Here is a 24,911-nt window from a genome sequence, read left to right as displayed (position 1 = left end):
CCTGGGAAAACAGCAGCAGACGCAGCAGCAGCAGGCGTTGTCCCCACGTCACCTCCATCGGTGGGGATGCCCAGGGTCTGCAGGGTGTACTCTGCTGCGTATGTCTTCGCTTCATCCACATAGGCACTTAGCTTCGGAGGTGTGAAAGGGTGGCTGGAAAGCACAGCCAGAGTAGGAATTTTTAACCTTGTGTACTGGGGTCAGGTGAAAACCTAAGGTACTCTTAGTTATTATTATATTTTTTTTCTGATTGGCTATCTGCTGACCCCATTAGAACTTTAAGATGGTTAGATGATGCATTTTGTATGGTTATTTTTTTTTAATAATCTTTGCTATTAAAATCTTCTAAATATATGTGCATGTAGGGATATACGTGAATTGACCCAATTGCCAGTGGTCCGTGACATTCTTGGGGCATACTTTATAATTTACTACAGCACATGTGAAACACAGTGGTTCCTAAAATATCCATAAATGCAAACTTGAGATAAAATCTAGAAGGTGGTATCCACTAACAGAGAGGTCATGTCTTCGGTCCAAAATTTTAAATGATGAACCTGGATGTGGTGGCATATGCCTGTAATACCAGTGATGCAGGAGGTCGAAGCAGAAGTAACTTAGAGAGACCCTAAGCAACTAATGAGATCCCGTCTCAAAATGAAAAATAAAAAAGGGCTGGAGATATAGCTCTAGCTTGGTATAAAGTGCCCCTGGGTTAGATCCCCAGCACCAATAAACAAACAAATGAATAAATAAACAAAATAAAAATAAAAAGTTAAGTGATAGAGCAAACATTATACATAAAAATGGCAATTTCATATGGTTCAAACTAAATACAGATAAAAGAACTGGCTATAGTTTTTCATTTCTTTCTCATGACCTACTGGTCTCCATTGGTTGATTATATTACACAGTTTTTGTTGTCTATAGGAAATTTGAGGCTTTTTGATGCAGGCTTCATAACTGGCACCTACATCCCAACTATATATCTCAATGTTTGCATTTAATGACAAATTAGTAGGTAATAGACTTGAGAATTTATACTGTTTAGATAATGATTAAATAAATATATTAAATTTACAAGTGGATCTTATTCTAACAATTTGGAGAAATTTACATACATTGCAGGATTCTGACTGGCCAGAGCAGGAATAGTTACTTTGAATAAAAATAATTGTCTTTGGTCTTGTCCAATGGCAGAATGCAGCTGGTACACTGGCTGGCCCCAGTTATTTTTCTGACAAATTTCTTCTAATATCTGTAAGAGTTAAAAAAAAAAAAGAAACAAAAAGATGATTTCTCCCTCAAATGTCACATTTGCATTATTTTTCTAGTTTCCAGGTTTTAAACTCTGATCTCCAGAGTTTAAACCAATATGAGAAGATAGAAAATGCTGCATGATTTAATGACTCATAAAATTTAAGTTGAACTCAATTTGAACTCCATTTAAAATGTTATATCTATTAGTTCATAGAATAATTTTTGCACCATTTACTCTAATAAGCTTTTAGTTTAGTCCATTAGCTGTAACTTTTTACTAAGAGCTTAATTTCATGACTTGTTTGATATATTTATTTCATCTATCTTAAAAAAAACCCTGCTTTGCACCAATGTGTGGATACATTTACTTATTATTACCCTCAAGTCCTCTGTTTATAGTGGTTTAGAGAAGATAAATGAAGAATATATTCTTATTTAATGTCTTTTGTCATAAGGCATATTTTTTTAAAAAAAAGTTGGTGAAAAGTTTTATGGGTTGGTACTTATTGATGAGCATTGATAGATTAGTGTTGATAGTTGCAACGTTTGGCAACACTTTGCTTTTGGATATCTTTATGATGACCTGTTTTGTTTTGTTTTGTTTTTCATCCTTTGCATGTTTTCATTTTTTCTTGTGTAATTACACCAAACTGAATCTTTTTACTTTCTTCATCCAGAAGTCATTCCAGAGAAGTTCTGATCAGCAGAATCAGTATACTGTGCAAAACAGGCACCAGTCTGAGAAAATAACTCTGAGACAGAACGGTGCCCCAGGATGTGTCTCTTGGCACTTCTTATCTCATTTGTTCTAACACTAATCTAGCTGTGTGGCATGACATTTTCCAGCTTATTAATTTGTAGATTGCTCTTATTTTCTCTGTTAACTCTTTTTCAAAACATTCTTGCAGCAGTTCTTGTCATCTGCAAAGCATTCTCCGAGGTTCCCATGCAATAATAAATTAGCTCTTGCTGGAGGATAGTCAGTCTGCCTGTTTATGCAGGTGAGCAACATGCAGTCAGAGTGACCACTCTAACTACTGACCATGCAGGACAGGAGCCTCTGCTCTTCTGCTTAGGGGTTCTAAATGCTACTACAGGGTATGAATGTTACATGGTCTTTAACTTCTCAACCATAGCTGCTAACATTCAGAGATAAATTAATTAAAGACCTTTCTTTAGGTGATACACACAGTTATTCACAGATTAATATAAAGCATGGCCAACTTCTAACCTGAGTTTTAATGTAAAAAGCAGAGATCTTTGCTCATGCTACAGCAGCTCTCAGAAATACTATACAGAATTTATTATTATTGCCTTTTAAGATGTTCTTAAATGATTTCCATGAATACCAGAACGTGGAGTTTTTAATAAACTCTCTTGGGTTTTGACTCAAGAGAGATATTTTCTCAGAAATCTTTATCATGTCACCTACCCAATTTCTCTATAATTATGTGTTGGTATCATCCCATTTGATTGCCATATGAAATTTGATGGTTATAATAATTTTTTTCTCTAGCACTTAAAACAATACACTGTTCATAAGAGAAGCCCAATTAAAAAAAATAGCTGATTGTCACTCTGATAGGCATTCTTTTAAAAACAAATTGCCTGCTGGGTGCAGTTGTGCATGCATGTAATCCCAACAGCTGGGGAGGCTGAGGCAGGAGGATCGTGAGTTCAAAGCCAGGTTCAGCAAAAGTGAGGTGCTAAGCAACTCAGTGAGACTCTGTCTCTAAATAAAATACAAAATGGGGCTGGTGATATGGCTCAGTGATCAAATGCCCCTGAGTTCAATTCCTGATATGCCTCCCTCCCCCAAAAAAACCCAAATTGCCTAAATAGAGTTAGCAGAAACTTTAGATGAACTTAAGCTGTGGTTATTCAGCCAAAGTACAGTGTAGAGAGATCAGCATATAATGCACACCCATAGGGAACAGTCTAGGGTTAGCATAGATTCTATTTTGTCTTATTTTCAACTCTGGAATTCAGTTTTCACACTGAAACAAACTTTATAACTTTCAATTTTCATTTAAGAAAGACCACAGCCTCCTTCAGAAACATGGAAAGTTAGAACTGTTAGATGATTGCAAAAAAACTTCACCATAGTGCCACTACACATATATGATCATTGTAGAAGACTCGATTTGATATGACTGATGGCATGTTATAGTTAAAGATTCACCTAGCTATCATGGAATAGCTTTCTCTTAAACACAGTATTTCTAAGAAAAGATGTCCTGATTGGTCTATTTAGAGTTCCCTGCCTTTATACTCTTCATTTGCCAACTGAACTGGTTCACACACACAGACATTTATTCTAAGCCAGGATGTTTGTCTTGTTTTATTTCAATTTAATATATTGGTTGACAATTCTTAATAGCTCTTAGATTCTTTGCATTTCAGAGGAAGATGATTTAAGATTAAAAAATAATGAAAGGGCCTATAATGGAAAATGACACTCAATGCCCCATATCCCCTCAAATTACATGATGTTGGCTAGCCACTTTATCTAGTAAAACATAACATAGCCCAAGTAAGGATCAAACCCAATCATTTGATGATAGATGTATGATGATCATTGGCCCAACTTAAAGAAGCTATATCTGCAATTAATTTACCTACCTGGGGAGCAAGTTTAATTCCTTGGGGTTTTAAAGTCACAGGATTCATGGGGGTGAGCTCCATCCCAGGTAAAATATCATAGAGTTTGTCTTCTCTCTTGTCTCCTTTGACTTGGTATCCACGGCCCAGGCCTGTGTATGCCAAATAGCCACGGCCGCCCAGTCCTCTCACTCCCGCAGCCCCTACAGGTACATTCATGTAAATTTCTAGGAATGTAAGAAGGCATTAAACTGAATCAAACCACCAGAAAATCACCCTGAATCTTACTGTAATGGAAAAGTTAGCCCAACTCACATTGATTACAACCTCAAAGATAGGTAGAAAACTCTAGGAGTCTAATGTGATGAAACTCAGCCTAAATTAAGGCTCACCGTAGGCATCTCTGTTTTATAAACTACCTGAAAGTAATACCATCAGGGCTTCTGATAAGCACATGAGCAATTTAACAACTTTGGTATAAAGAGAAACTTTGCAATTCTTAATGTTTTTCTGAAGACTAAAGTTTGGAAATGTGTGTATTGAACATTTCAACATAATATGACCACTTGTATTGAAACCAGTCTTGCATATAGACTGTCACTGATCAGAAAATCAGAAATGAATTCTAGCTTCCCCAATTATCCTACCCCTAATGGCTTAATGGGAAACCAATATATACAGAAAACGTGTTTTTAAGATCATCATTCTCTTTCTGATATTCTGTCAATGTGAGTCTTAAATTTCCATTGAGTTTCACACATAGATTCCTTTTGAGTTTTTTTTTTTTTGCCATGTTGTTACTTTGATTTCCTCTTGGTGGCATAAAGAGATTAAAAAAAAACTAAATTGATTACCCTTCATCCATGAATATTATTCATTGATTCCTTTCTTTTTATAAATCATATATATTTCTCTTAGAGTCTTTTTTCTACATCACAACTGGTTGATAACTTATATTAATATATGGCTTGCTTAATGATATATTTTAGATTATATATCTATGACGTTTCAATGACATAATTTATTATCATATAACATAGAAGTTCTTCTGTAGGAAGACCTGATGATTTCTTTTGTATTACAATTTTGGCAGGGATGATTATGAATGCAGAACTTTTAAGCCTGTTGAAGGATAGAGGTCCTAAAATGCTCAATTCAGTTCTACTGAAAAATTGTAGAACAGTAATATGTTTGTCTCCACAGTAACATGGGTGTGTCTCCTTACTTCTAATTTGAACCCAAGAACAGATCTAAATACAGAGTTTGTAGTTATTGCTAAGATTGATGTCACATTTGGAAAACTGGACTGGGATTCTGCTGGCATTAGCCACATTCTAGCACAACCACACGTATCTATCCTATAGGAAGAGACAAACCAATTGCTTGGAAATGAAGAATGTTGTTCTCATCTATATTACTTGAACAGACTGAGCTCAGAAAACTGCTTGGGAATTCTTATAGGATTCAAACATGAAATTGTTATGGTCTGGAAGTTGGGCTGAGTTTGTTTTTCTATTTGGAGTTTAATAGTTTCGCATACACTAAAGAAACCAGTTGATTTCCTTAGTGATTGGCTTTTTGAAGGCATAGTGTATATTCATTAGGAGAGGTCAGATGACAGTATCCCATCTATCTATTAGACTATATTTATGGTGATTTGTAATTTATGATAAAGATGATGCTACTCAGTCACCATCAAGTACATAAAGCCTTAAAATGTTTTTTGTTATTTCAGGTAATCAATTTCCATTTTGGACAATACTACTTTGCCTTAGAAGTTTGTTGTTGTTATTGTTGTTTTACTGTGGATTGAACCCAGGGGAACTTTGCTACACAGTAACATCCTCAGCCCTTTTTATTTATTTATTTGGTACTGGGGATTGAATTAGGGGCACTTGACCACTGAGCTACATGCCCAGCCCTATTTTGTATTTTTATTTAGAGACGGTTGCTTAGTCCCTTGATTTTGCTGAGGCTGGTTTTGAACTCATGATTCTCCTGCCTCAGCCTTCAGAGCTGCTGGGATTACAGGCATGTGCCACCACGCCCAGATCTTTTTATTTTTTTATTTTAAGATAGGGTCTCCCTAAACTGCTAACACTGGCCTTGAACTTGTAATCCTCCTGTCTCAGACCATGTCCTGCCTTTGGAAATTTTGTAATTTCCAAAGATGGTGGAGCTAGTTTTAGTTCATGCAAATTTTATGGGTCTGTGCAAAGATCAAATTTGAACACTAGTTTCATTTACACAAAGTTCTGATCAAGGTTTTTTAATTACCAGTTGTAATGTAAAAAAAAAAAGATTCCTATGAAGTGAGAGCTATTGATATATTTGATTTTTAATATACATTTTCCAGTCCTTTTCTTCCAGTGGTCACATCCAATTGGTCTAAGGCTATTGCACTACAAATCATTTGAAATCCTGGAGTTACTCTAATACAGGAAATGATTGGTGTTACCTCTAACAGAAGGGGCTCGGATAATGGCCCTGTTGTTGAGGTGACCTTTTGTGGCTGGGAAATGAAGACTGGGAATTGCTGCATAGGCCTGGGGGGCGTAGAAGACAGGAGCTCCAAGGTAGGTTGTGGTGGGATCATAAACATGGCCCAAAGAGTAGGTGTACTCTCCTTGAAGCATGGTGCCCCTTCCACCTGTGCCTCGGGTATACCTAACATAACTGTCCTTGTCCACTGGTTTGGCTAAGGTCACTTCAATGGGGGAACCATCCAGCACCTGTTGTAGAGAGCAAGGAGAAAGCAACATTAAGAAGATATTAAGACAATCAAGTGTGGCTGAGCCCTAAAAACATATCTCCTTCTGAGTGCTAGAGTATTTTCTGTATATTTACTGACTGATTCAATTGTTCATATCTTGTGTCTTTATAGATTCTTATTTGTATGCCACTTGATTTTCTCTGAGTGGTTTTGTTGGTAAATTGCATAAGGTGCCAACAGGTTTGACAGTGGCATACTGACTACTGTTCATTGATATATTGGTTATGAATTTAAAATCTAGAGATAGAAAAATTATGAGATGGAAAATTATGTAGTATCTCTATTATGTGAGATATATATTTTAAAGCACATATTTATATAGTCATATAGTTACCAGAAATTTTAGGTTCATTATGGGTGAAATATAATTTTTACTACATGACATAATAAAATAAAGGTGAAGGAAGACAACAAAGAGTTCTTATCACTTGTTAACACTGAGCTACTGTGGGTTCTTTAGCTAGGCCTTGTCAGCTATCAGGGAGCCAAATGTCTTGCTCATTAGAGCTACTACACAATAGGTCATTTTCACTGGGGAAGAACAGAGGCTCAGGCGGGTCCCAACTCAAGGAATAGAAACCTATGAGGCTATGCATTTTCTCCCACAGATACTTCCTTGTGAAAAAGAAATTTGATCCACTGAGCAATTGGGAACTAATAAACAGGGTTGACAGGGATTGTGATTGGGAGATGGGAGCAGTACTGAGAATTCTCCAGTCATGAGATGCTTAAAACATGCCCTCTAGAGTTATTGGAGTAGCCTTTCTCTGATGCAAGTTTCTGAAATTGCATACAACTCCAGATATTGAAGATAATGGCTGTGTAGGTCTTCTGTGTAACTTACTCCTATATACAGTTTGTCTACCCATGAAACAAAGATGTCTCTCAGCAAATACTTGATAGATTGATGTATTTTCTTGTTTAAAGGACAAAGTGTTGTCAGAAAACACTCATGGCTTCTTTTCAATAAGAAAACAACCAGTCTCTATTTTACACAAAGAATGTAAATAACAGAAAGTGTTCCTGCAAAAATTTCTGTTCACAGCAGCTGAGTGTACATCCTTATCCTTCAATTTCATGAGTGACTCAGTGGTTTCTGGCTTACTGAAGTATGCTGGACAAAGCTTGTGCCTCACAGTCATCCTGATATTTTCATTAGCTTCTGCAGCAACTTTCCCTTGTTTCATGTATCTACCTTAATTTTCAAATGCTCAATTCAGTTCTACTGAAAAATTGTAAAACAGTAATATGTTTGTCTCCACAGTAACGTGGATGTGTCTCCTTGCTTCTAAGTTGAACCCAACAATAAGTCTAAATACAGAGCTTGTATTTATTGCTAAGATTGATCCAGTGTCAAATATAGACAGAATGGACAAAACCCAGTTGATACTCAACAATCATATATTTCTGTAGATGGAAGAGACTTGGAATGCTGAAGGAAGGGGAAGGACTTAGGTATAAGACTCTTTATATCTTTCGCTCTGTCTTGAAGAAAATGAGGTACTCATATAGGTCTCTGATTATAAGCACTTCCATATCAGAAAATGTTTTGAATGAAATAGTCACTGGCAAGTCATATTTCTTACTGTATAGATTTTTCTCTGCATTTCTCTGCCCTCTTCAACAGCATATTATACACAGTATAGTATTTTAGTTGTTGAGTTTAGATATTTGAATAGTTGGAACAATGTCTTATTGATCAGTAGACCCCAAGCCCCCCTCCCCAATTTTTATCACCTCAGAGATACACATAAGTATTTATAGAATAAGTGAGTAATCATGTTCAAAGCTAAATTCATCACATTTTTCTCCAAAATAGGCTTTTCTTCCTGACCCCCCTAGTCTGTCATTATGGAAAACTTATAATGACTTCTCCTTTTTCATCATCTCTAGTCAGTTACTACACTTTGAATTAACTCCCCCGGAGTTCTGCATAGAGGTCTCTATTATATTCCATTTTCATCTTAGTTCAAGCCCTTATTTTGATGATTGTAATAGCTTTATAACTAGATTCCATCATCTCTTTCTTGCCACTCAAAAAGTCAACTCTTACTAGGTTAATTTCTCCAAATTATATATGATCATTATTCTACCTCACAAAGAAACTTCAAAGTCTCATCTTCTTTAATAAATGAAATGTAAATACCCAGAGTTGAAATATTAGGCCTACATATGTCCTGGGAAAACTTATTTTTGATTTTTTTCTTGCTACATTATACTTAAATATAATATTTGATCTATATTTGCTAATAATATTAAATATAATTAACTCTATATGTGAACACTACTGTGAAAATATCTAGCTGCAAAATTGACAATAATTTGAATACTTTTCTGCCATAATTATTCCAATATAATTACTTAGCCTTTAATTTACAATTGGCTTTGGCTTCGGCTTCTCAGCAATCATGTATACTCAGAAATATTTCTTAATAGAGAAAAGCTAACTTACAAATTGTTTTCAATGTAATAACATAAACATGTTACACACATTGAATATATCCTATGAATGAATATGTCAACATATATGATGTATTCATGTTATTACTTTGAAATAATGGTTTGTTTCATAGGCATGTAGGTATGTATTTAAATATGCATTACCTTTTGCTTTTCAGTGCACGCTCTCTTAAACATTTTTGAAGGCTTCAGGCTGTCTGAAGATACTTGGGCTGGAAAGTCTCCCATTTTCCCCTCCAGATCAACTCCCCACCAATCTCCACCCTGCCCTATGCTCTGGGAGGCTTCTCTATATGGCTCCTCTCTAGGGCTTGTGACCTTCTGTATAATCACTGGACTTGGCCACTGAGGAACATTGACAGGCAGGTAGAGAGAAAAACAACAGTGATTTGCGGGCATGTATTCTCCTGGATCCCTCTCTCAGAGGCTACCTTGGACTGGTTGTATCCTTTAACCAAAGGACATTACACCTTTCAGACAAGACTGAGCCCGTTCAAGATGGTATGGCCCTAAGTCACTATGCCTTTTGAAAAGACCAACTGTACCCACTTCTTTTTTCTTTTAGGATTTCTATTAATGCCCCAGTCCCTTGTGCCTTTGACTTCAGGAGTACTGTGAGCCTCAGGTACAGATACTATCTCTTTTAATTTCCCTACTCCCCACTCACACATCTGTAATTAATTCCTTTGACAATGGTTTTCTTTTGGTATTCTGACAGATGCAAGACTCAAATGTAAAACAGCCCCAAGTGCATTATGTTTTAACTACATTGCTTATTGTTCTCCAATTTTGCCTTGCTATGCCGAATTCTGGCTTCTAAGACTGAGTCTCCTTTTCATATTTTGTCTTTTGAAATTAGATCCAATTTCTAAGGCTTCTCCTTTGTATTGTCTTCTCATGTCCATGAAGATTTTCTGGTTCTTGATGACCCACTTCTTCATTTGAACTTTTTTACTGCTTTTCTATCTCTTTTTACGATACTCTACCTAACTGTGCTTTGCATAGGTGTTTGTGTGTGTCTCTTATTCCTCCAGGAGAATTCTGGCTCTTTGATAAGTATTTTGGGTTTGATTCTCTTTGTGTCCCAGATGATATTAGTAGATAGTGTGTTTTAGTGTTTATTGGACTGATGTCAATACTAAATTGGTTTCTACAGACAAATCAGTAGTAAGGATATAGATGTTTGTTTTCCTTCAGATATTACTCTTGGCAAGGTGGGAGATTCTAAGCCATCCAGAGTTGGCAGATCAAACTCTGAAGGTAGAATGACAGCTATCTTGACATTTTATAAAAGGGACCGTTGGCTCTTAAAATACTGTACTAGAAAGTACAATAATGAGAGAAATTTGGAATTGGGTGGGGGGAGACACCTTAAAGTAATTAAGTCTAATTCCCTCTTTCTAAGAAAATTGTGGGCCAGTCATTTGTTCAAATCAGAAAAATAATTAGATGCAGAACTGGACATATTAGCTCCATCTCCATTCTCCACTGTATGTTTATCATTTTTCTTCTGTGCATCTTAAGGGGACTGCAGAAGCTATGTAGGACATGGGGAAAGATGCAGTGCAGTGGACTCATTGCTCTATTGAACAGGAATCTGTGCATATTTTATCCTTTCTCCTACATTACCTTCCCGTTTAAAGCTTTCATAGCCTCAACTGCATCTTCTCGGTTACTGAAGTGCACAAAGGCATAGTCTCGGATTTTTTTTACCCTCTCCACCGCACCTGAGAAGAGAGTGAAAGTAGCCCAATTAGCAAACTTGAGACAGCATTGAAATGATGCAGTTAGCTTCTGAGAGTGCACATAAGGATCTTATCAGGAATCTTGTGTGTCCAGGCTTAAAGTTCTGCAAATTTCAAAGATTTTGTTTGTAAGTTTAAAACAACACTTGCAGTGTGACTTGTTATAATTATCTGTGGATTCGTGTTTTCTACTTCCTAAGATTTTTAAGGGCAGAAATGGCAGCTTACTTTGCATTTTATATAAATGATGATATTATATGCAATGGTAAAATGCCATTGAATTGAGTTGAACTCAACTATTGGTTATCTTACATATTTAGTTGATTACCTTTTTGAAGTTTTATGCTATCCCTCTGAAATATCTTATTTCTTTTGACTATATAATAGAATTTTAGAGCTAAGTGAAACTTTAGTAATGATTTTAATTTTTTATTACTTTTACTATACTTATTTTTACTTATATGTTAGGAAACTATGATTCTGACAAGATAGGTGATGTTTATCTTCCACATAGTCAGGATCTAGAACTAGATCTTTTATATCTTATCCAATACTCTTTAAATTAAAAAAATAATAATAAAATTGCTTCTGAAGAACATCTGAGATTCCTCCCATGCTATAATGATGATATCTAAAGGTTGGAAATCAAGTAGGTATCTATTAGTTCTATTTTGAGGAATGTTTCATATAGAAATAAAATTTGCATTAAGATTATGCATGAGTAAATCAATTATACCACTCCTGAAACAGCAAAAACAAAATAGCTTAATATACATTTTTTATGGAGTGACTAAATCTGGTACATTTATACCAATATCAGAGTCTTCAAAGGGAACAGAATGGACCTGTGGGTACTTAAATGGAATATTGAGACCCACTGTTTATTTATTTATTTATTTACTATATTTATTTTTTAGTTGTAGTTGGACACAATACCTTCATTTATTTATTTTCATGTGGTACTGAGGATTGAACCCAGGGCCTTACACATGCTAGGTGAGTGCTCTACTGCTGAGCCACAACCCTAGTTCCCACTGTTCATTTTTAAAAGTTACAAAATACTGAAAGAATGACAGTTGCATGAATGAATTGAATAAGGATGAGGTATGGGATCGTAGAGTTGTTAAATTGAGGATCTCCTACCTACTGGTTGTAGGACCCTAGGTAAGCTACTTTACTCTGGGTTCTGGTTTTCTTATCTAGAAAATAGAGGAACTAATACATTAACATACATTATTGGGTCACTGTGATGAATAAGTTACACATGATGTAAAAGTGCCCACTGTAATGCCTGGCAGATAGTGACCAGCCAGCTGTTAGCAGTTTTCTATATTAGCCATGAATTTGTAGGTGTTAGTATGCGCTCACACCATAATATTAAAGTATCAGGGAAGACTGAGTTCCTGAGGCTGAAGAAAGACAAATCTTTGGGGAATCTTTAAAAAGAAAAAATGACATCCTTGCTAATTAACTTCAGCGTGAATCATCAGCTTATTATTTTATTATGCCCAAAATAGCACCCAGAATCTGAAACAGACAATATGAATATATGCAGTGAATATTCTCAGGCAGTTTAACATGGTAGCATTGTGGCCCAGGCTTATCAACATCCTAGAGTATTTTTCTGGAGACTTAGACATTCTGTCATGGAAAAATGTTATTACTGTGCTAAAACAGGCCAATATTGCCAAGAAGATGTCCCAAGATACACTAAACCTCCAAGATAGCCTGCCACAAAAGAGGATCCATGCTCCAAAAGTTTGGGAAATGAGGTATCCCACATCTCTTCTTGAGGACTTTCAAGCATGTTAGAAGGCTAATGACTCTAAGTCCCATAATAAAGAAATCTGCTTAATTTTGCAGAAACTGGTGTTTACAAACTTATTTGACCAGGGGACCCTTTTATCAGAAACATCTACTAACATTTTGTAGATGTGATGTTCTGTATTAGTTTATGCAAATATTCATTTCTACACTGTTTCTTGAAATGCTTTACCAGTCTAAGTGTTATAGCTTCCATATTGAGAAGAAAGAGATGGAGAGTCAATCTTGTAGTTTATAATCGACATTGAAAAATATTGACAAGATAATTAGCAACTAGTTATTCCTTTTTGTTGGAACCTTTCCTTGATTCCTTTTCCTCCCTCTTCACCCAGTTTCCAAAGATTGTCACTGCCTTACTTTTGCACCTGAAGTCAAAAGTGTATTCCATTACAATAGTGGTTCTCAACTGGGGGTGGTTTTGCACACTCCTGGAGTATATTAGGCAATGTCTGGAAATACTTTTGGTTGTTATGGAGGTCACTATTGGTGTCTACTAGGAGGAGCCTGGGCTGCTGCTGAATATATCCTACCATCTTCTGGACAGATCCCCATTATCAAGAATCATCTATTCCAAAATTCCCTTAGTGCTAAAGTTGAGAAACCCTGCATTAAACCTAGAGTTATGGCCATGAACTCAATAACACAGCCAATATTTATCGAACACTTATTATATTGCTGGCCTACAGACTGAGTGTCTCAGGATTGAGGACATAACAAAAGGAAAAAGAACTTATATTCATGGAATTGCTAGTTTAGTGAAGTAAATGTGGATTCATTACTCACACAGATAAATACATGATTATAATATTGTTAAATGTTGTAGAACCATAGATATCACTTTCTAATCCAAAAATGGGAATATAGCTTGAGTAATGTACATTCAGTTATGAGAATGACCTCAATAAAAGCTATTCTCTTTAAAGTTATCGGAAGCCACCTGAAGCATAAGCTTGTAAAGTATGTTTTGAAAAAGTAACCTTACATGTACGTCCCACCTGGTCTAATATTGTTGAATTCCTTTTCAATCATCTCTTCAGAGGTGGACAGCATAAGATTTCTTACATATAGGATTTTCACAGAAGACATGGTGTCTTCATCAACTTCTACTTCCGGCTCTGCCCAGTCTACTGCAATAGGATGTCCCCATAACTGAATTCTTCCTGTGGAAAATGATCAGATGTACGGTACATTATTTAGATATAAGGGCAACATTATCTCACAGTTCATGCTGATGTTCTTTTAAATTGAACTGACCCTTGAGGTCTTGAATGAGCAAGACCATTTAAAGAGGTTATTGTTGATTTTAAGACATTCAAAAAATGTAAAAGTTGGTTAGAAGTGAGTTCTGTGTGACTAGTGGTTTATTATAATGATTGCGTATAAAAGGAAATAGGTTGTGGTTTGAAATAGAAACAGTAGACATGTTTGGGTCTTAAGATAGATCTTACAGGGTAAAGGTAGCTGTTTAAAGGAACAAAGAAAAAGGAGAGAAAGGCCAAGAGTGGATTGAGAACTCAGACACAGAATTTGGCTTCCTGAAACATTAAAAAGGTCAATAGAATATGTGTCTGCTGCTATTGGAATCTGTGTTGTTATCTGGCCCAGGCACCATTTGAGATGTCTAACAAATGGTACTTGGGCAAGAGTGGGTGGGACCCAGGGACCCACTCACCCCTAGTTTGTTCTCTACTCCTTATACTTGGTCAAGGCTCCAAGCTACTGTGTTTCCTGCCAATTTTCTTTTAGAACATGGGTAACTTGGGAATCTGGAGAAAAATAATTTTTTAAAAAATCCTAATTAAGAAGAGAGATGAAGAGCAATCAATGAAAAAGTGTATGATAAGAATTATGTTAAAAAACATTAAACTAATAGATTATTTTAAAATAGTTTTCACAGTATAATTTTATAAATTTAAAACTTAAGTATTTGCATTACAGCAAAAATTCACATATATTGTGTTAACTCACTTTTACAATTTAGTGATGTGAGATAGCTAAGCATCAGCACCATAAAACTGTTAAGATCTGTTCCTGAAAATTCAAGGAAATAATTCTAAAACACTAAAAATTCTGACTGAATACTAACCCAGAGTATCAATAGTTTTGAAAGCTATAATTCAGTGAATGGTTTTCAGAGTTACCAAAGTTTTTGTTAACTATAGAGACAAAGCTCTTTCATTACTCAGTCTGAATAAACTTTCCAATAACTTCCCATCTGTCAGCATCTCAGGATTCACAAAAATGGAAAGAACTACAGGTATTCAGTATAATTGCTATCTGTAATTCAGATTCACAAAGATATTTATTCTAGCAAAAAATCAAAAACTGTGTTAGAAAATTGCTCTTAAAAAAATACAGTTACTAGGGATTTAGCCGCAAGTCATGTACATGTTGGACAACTGTTCTACCACTGAGGTACATCTCTAGCTTAGAGTGGGATTAAGTCATAATTTCACTGAGGGTCAGCTCAGTTACGACAAGAAATCTGACTCTCCTTAAAGTGTAGTTGCTGTCCAGGATTACATATATTTTTTTATTTCTATAGTAATCATTTATTAAGTATTTTTCTCTATGTGCTTTCTCAGTTCTTTCTTACCATAGCCTTGTGGGGAAGAGGATGAATCCCAGTTTTACAGAAAAGGAAAGGAGCTTTAGGGTTGGTAACCTGCCCAAACCTATTTCCCCTCACCACCTCTCTCCTTTGGTTTTTGTGGTTCATTTCTTTTACGTCTGTGAGTTTCAGATTCTTGTCACAATGGTAAGAAGGTGAGACTCAGTTCTGAATTTGATGCTAAACTTAGTTCGTTCATTTGTTCGTTCTTTCTTTCGCTTTTTAAAGTTTATTCTGTTTTATCACCCTCAAAATACAGCAACCCCAGAGTTAGCCCTCAAAGCAGGTGCTCACTGCTCCCCTGGAAGGAATGGATGCTTCTGGAGCCTGGGGCAAATTACCTACTTTGTTTTTATTCATTCTTTGGGAATAAGCTCCATCCTGTGAATAATACAAAGTTAGAGAGAAGAAAGTCAGGAGTCCTTAGTAATAGTAAGGATTTATTTATTTATTTAAATATGATGCATAGGAGGCAAGTATTTTCAACCCAGATTCATTGTTTTATTCCTTGGAAAGCACTTGTGATCTTTGACAAAGATTCCAAGAATTCACAGTGAGTACTGAAAAGGCAGTCTCTTCAATAAATGCTACTGGGAAACCTGAATATCCACATGCAGAACAATGGAGTTAACCCTCATCTCAGACCATATAAAAGAATTGACTCAAACAAATAAAACAAATAAAAGGCTCAAATGTAAGACCTGAAACTATGACACTATTAGAAGAAAACAGTGGGTGAAAAGTTTCTTGACACTGGTCTGTACAATAATTTTTTTTAACATGACCCACAAAAGTACAGTCAACAAAGCAAAAAGAGACAAATAGAATTGCATCTAACTAGAAAGCTCTGCACAGCAAGAAAATAATCAACAGATAATGCAAAGAAAGGGAAAATATTTGTAAACAATACATTTGATAAGGGGTTAGTATCCAAAATATTTAAGGGATAACTCAATTGCAAGAAAACAAATGACCCAATTAACAATGGACAGAAGACTTAAATAGACATTCTGAAAAGAAGAAACACAAATGGCAACAGGCTTAATATCACTAGTCATATGATATGCTCAATATCACTAGTCATCAGGAAAATGCAAACTAAAACAATGAAATATCACTTCACTTTGGGTAGAATGGCAATTATCAAAAACAAAAGATAATAGGAAAGGCAGCAGAATACAACAGACACTAGTATGGCAATATATGTAAATCAATGGACGGTAAACTGATGTGATTCTGCAATCCGTATACGGGGTAAAAATAGGAGTTTATAACCCACTTGAATCAAAGTGTGAAATATGATATATCAAAAACTATGTAATGTTTTGAACAACCAACAATAAAGAAAAAATAAAAAAAGAAAATGTTTGTCATTTGATGTTTTGCCCTAATCTTATTGGCACAGTTCTTTTTTGTTATATATAGTATCACTTAGAGGAATTAGAATGTGTACATATTAGAAGCACATTATTAATTGTAGGAAAGCTTATATTTCATTGATCTATTTCTCTAACATAGTCTTATTTATTATAGTTCTGCAATAGACCTCAATGTCCAATAGAATAAAGATAAGAATTATTCTTCAAAAAAAAAAAAAAGATAATGTTGGCAAGGCTATAGGAAAAAAGGAGAATCCTTGTACAATGTTGGTGTGAGTGTAAACTGGTACAGCAGTTATAGAAAAAAGTATGGCAGTTCCTGGAAAAAATAAAATAGAAACTTCATGTGATCCATGTGATCCTGCAATCCTACTACAGGATAGATATCCAAAGGAAATGAAATCAGTATGTCAAAGAGACTTATGCACTCCCACGTTCATTGCAGAATCATTCTCGGTAGCCAAGATATGGAATCAACCTAAGTGTCTATTGATGGATAAATGGATAAGGAAAATTTTAGAATTTTGTGAGTCAGTTGACATCATACTGGTAGCTTGAAATTAGCCACAATCGGAGTGTTCACAGCATGAAAATAGGAAAATGCTACCAATCAGGGCTCTTGTTTTTCTCCTGAGAGTAGCTATTCAAGATATACCAGCTCATTACTGACTCCTGGATGTCCCTGGATGACCCTCGGATGTCCCAGGAGGTTACTGTACATGGTCTGGGCCTCGGGATTTTAAAACAGTCCTCAATTAATTAACATGCAGCCAAGGTTGAGTACCACTGCTCTTGCTTTCACCTTCCGAGCCTGAGACCAATGTAAACCATGCCTGGGCTTACAGAGCTGCATAAAGCTGAAGGGAACAGAAATGAGAGCAGACACAGGAAGCAATGATTTCAACAAACATCCATGAAGGGCTGTGGTGGAAGGCAGGGTGCCAGAGTGATTTGAGAACACGGGCTTTGAAGTCAGGTAAGTTCAAAATTGGAGCAATGATCTCGGCTAGAAAACCTACTTTCTAAGCATAATTTTCATCATCTGTATAGCAAAGGTAACTACTATTGTGAAGACAAGAGAAAATGATGCAGGTAAAGGACTCAGTTTATCACTTTTAAATAATTCAACAATATATAGTCCTTTAAAATTCTTTTTTTTCCCCTATTTTTCTTATAGGTATAATTTTCTCAGTATATCTAGTCTTTGAGTACAACAGTTATATGTTTTGTTTTATTATCAGAATCTCCCATATCATTTAGAAGAGAGCATTCTGTGCTGTGGATGCTTAATAGACATTTGTGGGTTGAGTGTTCCTATTTACATCCCATGATGGTGAGTGCCCAATGTCATTAGCTGGTAAATTTATCAGTGGATCATAAATTTGACTGCACAATTAAGAAAGAAAAAAATTCATGTGATCTGTGCTCAGAATTTTTTCTTAAATACCTCTCTTTTGTTTAACAGTAGACTTCCCATACGGTTGCTAATTACCAAATTCTTTTGTTGCTGAAGAATCTACAGTGGAGTAACAGGGAGAGGGCTCTGAATTGGGTAACAATTTTGTTCTTAGGTCTTCCTAGAAGTAAAACTGTTTGCTCTGGCTGGCTTATACCCTAATGGGCCTCATCTTGTTGGTTTGCTGGTAAGGCAGCCCAACTGAAATCCAGTGGAGTGAAGCCAAACTGAGGTCATCTCAAAGGGCTGTAGTTCAGGGGGTCACCTTCTGTTGTGATTAATATAAGAAGTAGAGGGGGAGAAGAAGATAGCCTCTCTACTGTTGGATTCTGGGTAGGGAATCCATAAGGGAAAGGCAAGGTCTTGGCTGGAAGCCTTAACCAGGTGCTTGAGAATTTTGAAGCCCAGCTACTCAGTCTTGTTTCCCTCCCTTATGTATATAGAAGCTGCTTTTGGGGTCAATGTGCTGTTTTCTTTGAAGAGACATGGAAGTTCTCTGGAGGCTCAGACTTTCCAGGAGCATTGGTTGTCTGGACCTTGAAAACTGTCTTTCACCCACTGAGGACCCTAAGCTCCCAAACTCATTCTGCATATCTGACTTTACCGATAATGAATGGCTGCCCGAATGTGAAATTGATTAACATGGGCAGGAAAAGTGACAGTGTGTTCATCAGGATGTTGGCTGAGTTGAAGGAGGCAGAAATGAACATAGTGGTGTTGGAAAAAATCAGTCCTCATAGAAAGGAGAGGTTTTTTTGGAAAATAAAAATATGATGGTAAAGAACTGGTGACATGAATGAAGGGCCTTGAATACCAGGGCCAGAATTTACTCCTTCTCTCATATGCAGCAACTCGTTGGGGAACATTCATGAACTGGCAGGTTAGTGACACCATTCAGTCAGCTTCTTCATAGAGACTAAATTTTCACTTTTTGCAAGAACTTGTTTAAACAATGATAGGATAGCGCTAGTCTAGTGGTAATATTCAGAATGGAGTAGGCAGAGCGTGGTTGTGTCAAAGAGAGAAAAGAATTGGGAGGCTTTGAAAAAATAATCTAAGGTGGGGAATGTATGTATTTAGACTACATTGGTGGCCTGATAACAGGATGAATACAAGGGACTTTTGAATAATAGGAAGGTCAGTGTTGAAAAGAGAAAAACTGAAGAGGATAGCAAAATTATAAGCCCAGGTCACTAAGACACTTGGATCCCACAGCTATGGACCCTTGATCCAATGACTTGATGTTTAAGTAATGAGAAATGAAGTGGTGAAGAAAAACCTCAACACTAAAGATGTCCACCTTGCCATCAGATTCAGCAGTTTTGGGAGTTAATTTTTTGTTTACTTTGTCTTTGTGAAAATATTATTAAAACATCTTTTCTTAGCTCAGAAGCTTTCTTCCAATTTTGAAAATTTCTATAAGGCTAATCCTACAATCAATTGGTGTGTTCTGTTTTTGAGAATGTGTACCAGGGCAGTATAAATCTACATGCTTTTGTTGTTATGTTTTTTATCCTCTCCCATAATTTTCATAAGAAAAGTTGATTCTTACATGTCCATTCTGTCACTCTTGAAATTCTCTTTAATACTTGACAGTGTAATGATTTTTAGTGAACATTTTATTTTAAAATTTAATTCGATTTTGATAATTTTTAATTGTGTATATTGTATAAAATGAGGACCTTCTTTGTGATATTTTCATGCATGCATATAACATATTTTAATTTACCCATATTATTACCCACTCCAATCCCCCTCCATTTTCAAATAAGCTGAGGTTCATTTTTTTATTGGTGCATTATAATTATACATAATAGTGGGAAGAGCTCAGGATCTTAAAACACTTTTCCCTAAGTTGATCTGACTAAAATAGGGTCTTGGTGGAGTCTTAAATTCAGGAACTTGTTGTTTTTGCCAGAAGGGGACCTGCCCTGTGACTGGAATACCCAACAAAGGTGCCCTTTTAAGAAGGGCTTCTTTTTTCTCATTTAGACGGAAATTATTAGACATCAGGGAGTCCTAATAAAAGTACATCACTTAATTGTCATTGAGATTACTTGCAGTTTTATTATGTCTACTTTATAATGGATAATATATTCTATTTTTAATAAGCCTGAAACATAATTTATATGCAAAAATAACTGATTGTTATATTTAATTTTTAGAAGATTCTTCACTTTAAAGATTCATTAATAGGATTGCTATAGCTTAAAGTTTTAGATTTCTCCAGTGCATGCAAATTAGACCTAAGGCACAGAATGAATGTTTTCAAACTCCATCTGTGCAAACTTCAGGGAACTGAGTCAAGTATGCAATAAATAAGAAAGATGAAAAGTTGAAGATACAACATAAGGATGTAAAAGAAAACAAGAAAGAGCAATCACTGCTTTCTTTGCTCAGAGGGCAGGGCAGCAGCCTGAGGCCCGCCAGTTGGAGAGGAGAAGCCTGTGTTTGAGGAGGGGTTTGCTAACCTGGTAACAGTTTCCTCCTGGCCATGGCAGCTGCCCGATGACTTTCATATTCCACAAAGGCAAAGCCCCGGTTTTTGGTTTTATCGGCAGCACTTGGGTAGACGATGACATCAATGACTCCCTCGGTGACTTTTTTCATCTCCGATAAGATTTCTTCTCTTTTTTTGGTTTTCGGGATTCCCCCAACAAACAATCGGCAGTTGTCCACACTGGCACAGACCCCTAAGAGACGACCATTTCTGCAAAAGAACAGGCATTGTGATTGACAAAGGTCACTGTTTTAACATGATGGTTAAGGTTTACTGTGGAGGTTGTAAATGTATGGCCCTGGGCCAGAGAGGTATTTGGTCTTCATAGTGTTTAAACCATTTATGAAGTTTTTGGCTTCTTTTGGGAGATCAGGAGATGTGTCAGTAATTTTTAAAAATGATGTGAAACTGAGTAGCATCTGTTCTTCTTAGTCCAGAAGTGGATCGATGAGTGGTATCCATGACATTCTCTGATTGGCCCTTAAGGCTGAGGCTGCTACACCTGCCCACATTCCTCATGTCCCCTGCTTGTCCTGCAGGTGTTTGGGGGTGCAACTCTTCATGTTCCATTTCTTTTCCAGTCAAAGGGAGAAACTATTCCAACACAATAGCTATAAAAATTGGTCCCTTGGCTGTAACATCTTTTGCATATTAGCTTATTTGGCTCATAAAAAGGAGCCTATGAAAAGGGCAGAGTAGGTGTTATTTCTATTTCACAGATGAAGAACTTGAGACTCCAAGAAATTAAGTGATTTGATGAAGCTATTATAGATTTGAAAGAATGAAACTGGCCTCTAGGCCCTCAGATCCTGTTTCTTTTGCTGTGAAAAATTGTTTGTTAGCAAAGTGAAGATTACATTTATGATCAGAGGAGAGATGGGTTCAACTATTCCAGAGCACATTTGGGAAAATGGTTTGAAAGTCTTAAGTGTGTATATTATTAGACCAAATAATGCCCCTTCTGGGAGTGTGCCCTTAGTAAATAGAGAGGAACACTAAGCTTTTATACATAGGTATTCATTGTCATTTAGAGTAGCCACCATATTGGAAGTAAGCAACACTTTATAGTAAGAAACTGATTTAATGCATTTTGATTGAGATATCATTGACTTGGTGACTAGATATTTCTTCTTTGTATATTGTGGTAGTTTATCATTCCTGGTTCTTGCCCACAAAATGCCAGTAGCCAACCATCAGGTCATACAAAAATGCCTTCCCCCTTTGTAAATGTCATGAGGGTGACAGCACCTCTCCTGGCTGGGAATCACCAGTAAAAAAGAGATGGACATTTTTTACCAAAAATGCTCTGCAATCATCGAAAGTAGTAACATAGAAGAACATTTATTGATTTAAAATAGTCAGTTTACTATATTCTTCTCAGTTAAAAAAAGTCTGTAAGATAAGTTCATGAGAAGTCCATTTTGATTAAAAATCCGGAAAGGCAATATTGTGTCAACATAGGGGTTATATTAAGCACTTCTGTTATGGAAGAATTATTTTAACTTTGTACTTTTTAATGTTTACATGTGTTGTGTATTGGGCCACATAATTTTTAAGTTATTAAAAATGGATATAGTATCCTTAACAGAAACTATTCATTAGCCATGAATAAAAGCTCTCAACCAGGTAAGTGGGAGATCGGTCTAATTTTCTGTGAACTAGTGGCTCTAAGGTGTGTGGCAGGGATTCTGACCAGGTTTGGGCCACAGTCCTAGTTGCTTCCCATGCTTTGCTGAAAAACCAGGGACCACATATCAGATCCATGACAAATTCATCTCAGAAAGTTGAGCTTTGTCCAAGGAATATGGTGTCTTGGTGGAGGGAAGGTTGATAAAGTAATCTTCCAATTGTTAATTTTTTTAAAAAAATGAACTTTAAAAAAAGATAAAACCCCCTTCTCTTCTAAGACATTTAATTAGAAATAAAAATGTTTTTAATACTTGGAGGGCTAAACTGGCTATCAGTTACCAGCAGGGGGAGCCTAGAGTTTCTGTTTCCTAATTTTAAATGTATGTGGTTTATTAGGAACCTTCCCAGAATTGCTTGGAGACAGAGTCCTCTTTCAAAAGCTGAGGGCACGACTTTAATGTCTCCAAAAGCCTGGCATCTAGATGCTGTTCAGTCAATATTTTATGAGGAGGAAGATGGTATGACAATGTGGGTAAGAGCTATACAAGGTCCTCTTTCTAGCAGGACAGATCCAAGGCAGAGTGGGAGTCGTGAGGGTGGCTCTGCGATCTCTTCAGCTATTTTATATTCTATTGATCTCATTCCCAAATTTGTAAAGTATTTCTGTGCCTTTGCCTTGCTTCTGGCATCCACCTGAAATTTTGACTGCAACATTGGGTACTAATTGTCTTTCCAAATTCTTTGTCACATTTCCCCTTTTTCTCCCTCTTCCTCTCTCATCACCATCATAATTATCAGCAGACTTTTATAGAGCAGCCAAAGTGTGGCAGGTGCTGAGATTTATGTGTATTATCTCATCTATTTTTCATAATACTCCATGAGGTAGGTATATTTTTATCTTCGTTTCACAAGCAAGACACTGAAATTCAGAGGATACTGCTAATTAATGGTGACCATGGTCGAGTGATCATATTCATTTTTGTATCCTATTTTCAAAAGTATTGACATGCCCCAGTGAGTAACAGTGTTTTAAGTAGATACAACAAATTCTATTGATTCCCTACCTGGCCAAATACACTTGTATCTCAACTCAAAAGCCCTTTTGGGAATAAGTCTTACTATTAGTAAGTCCAGGTTTCATGAAAAAACAAGGATGTGGGGAATCTTTAATCTCTGACATCACATAACTCTAGTATTAAGTTATATACTATATAAAAATATACTATAATACCATATTGATATATATATATAGTATACATATGTTTATAATACTATATATACTATATAATAACTATTTAGCAATGCGTATGTATATTATACATACGTAGACTATAATACTATATGGCAATACATATGTATGCTATATGTACTTATTCTAGCTAAAGTTCCTTTGGACAAGTCCTTTGATTTCTTTGAACATCACTTCTATCATTAACACCTGATCTTGCAACACAGAGAATAGCATACACTAAAGTGCTTTGGAAAGAGCTACACAAAAATATAATACTACATAGCAATGGTTATGTAGTATTATAATACTATGTAGTATTATAATACTATAAATAAACTATACATAAACTCTAATACTAACTACATAGCAAAGCACTTGCTTTTCTTTTCTGCAATAATCTTCTGGGTCTAACTGTCAAAATTTGCAATTGCTATGTAGTATTATACTGTATGTATGTATAATATACATATGCATCACTATATAATATTAGGGTATATCTTAATATATTTTGTGTAGCTCTTTCCAAAGCACTTTAGTGTGTACTATTCTCTGTGTTGCAAGATCAGATGTTAATGATAGAAGTGATATTCAAAGAAATCAAAGGACTTGTCCAAAGGAACCTTAGCTAGACCTAAGGTCTTCTGATTCTTATTTCAAACAATCCCTTACACATTGCACTAAGCTCTTCTGAGTTCAAGAAGGCATGTGTGGGAAGAAAGCCCCCTTTCTGTTTTCTCCAACAGAGAAAACAACTCTGCTCCAAGATCCAACCTTGAGATTGAAATAGCTACGACAATAGTAGTGTCAAATCCTTCTGCTTTTCCTGTGGCTAAAGAGTTTAAGAAAAATGACTGAGTAGTTGATTGACTTAGAGAATTATAAAGATAATGTATGACTTATTTTGGTTTGTTGAAAGTGGGAGAAAAATACACGTGGGAAATCTTTCTGCCTTCATCAGAGTTAATAGTCTATCAATCTTAATGTGCATCTGAATTTCAAAAAGGAAATAGATATGAAAAATTGCACTTAACAGTTGATGACCTGTGCTAATTTTTTTATCATTTGTTGACTTATTACTGAGTCCCAAATACTGGATTAGACATTGCAAAACATGTATAATATACTCACAATAAAACCTATGAATCACATATTATCCCCATTTTATAGGTGAGGAAGTTGAGGCACAGAGAGATAAAGTTACTTGTTGGCACTGTCCAGTGAAGCCTGCATGACCCCAAAGCTGTTGCTGTTTCACTGCTATACTAATCTGCCTCCCAGGGTGGAGGCCTTTTTTAAGAAGGAATTTATGACAGTTTTTCCTTCAAGTAAAGTTTTTAGAACTTATTCAATTATATAAAGTTAGCTGCTTCCATTTTATTAAAAAAACAGGTGACTGGTTGCACAGGATCAATTATATCCTGGAACTCTCCTGTAGTTCCTAT

General features: G+C 35.9%; 1 protein-coding gene across 4 annotated transcripts in view; it reads right to left on the bottom strand.

Moving 5' to 3' along the window:
- The window catches only part of A1cf (APOBEC1 complementation factor), a 75,082-nt gene that overhangs the window by 8,496 nt on the left and 41,675 nt on the right, over positions 1 to 24,911 (bottom strand). For 3 of the 4 annotated variants that reach the window (XM_078042038.1, XM_078042048.1, XM_078042040.1), the window contains 7 exons: positions 20,581 to 20,819; positions 13,659 to 13,823; positions 10,724 to 10,821; positions 6,320 to 6,593; positions 3,883 to 4,088; positions 1,122 to 1,258; positions 2 to 153 (listed from right to left, as the gene is read on the bottom strand). In XM_078042038.1, the coding sequence (XP_077898164.1) occupies positions 2 to 153; positions 1,122 to 1,258; positions 3,883 to 4,088; positions 6,320 to 6,593; positions 10,724 to 10,821; positions 13,659 to 13,823; positions 20,581 to 20,819 (1,271 nt within the window). The remainder of the gene's footprint in view (position 1; positions 154 to 1,121; positions 1,259 to 3,882; positions 4,089 to 6,319; positions 6,594 to 10,723; positions 10,822 to 13,658; positions 13,824 to 20,580; positions 20,820 to 24,911) is intronic. The other variant, XM_021735870.3, reaches the window with a different exon arrangement.

The sequence above is a fragment of the Ictidomys tridecemlineatus genome, chromosome 1 (assembly GCF_052094955.1).
Source record: "Ictidomys tridecemlineatus isolate mIctTri1 chromosome 1, mIctTri1.hap1, whole genome shotgun sequence".
Taxonomy (NCBI): Eukaryota; Metazoa; Chordata; class Mammalia; order Rodentia; family Sciuridae; genus Ictidomys; species Ictidomys tridecemlineatus.
This window is presented reverse-complemented; position numbering and strand designations above follow the sequence as displayed.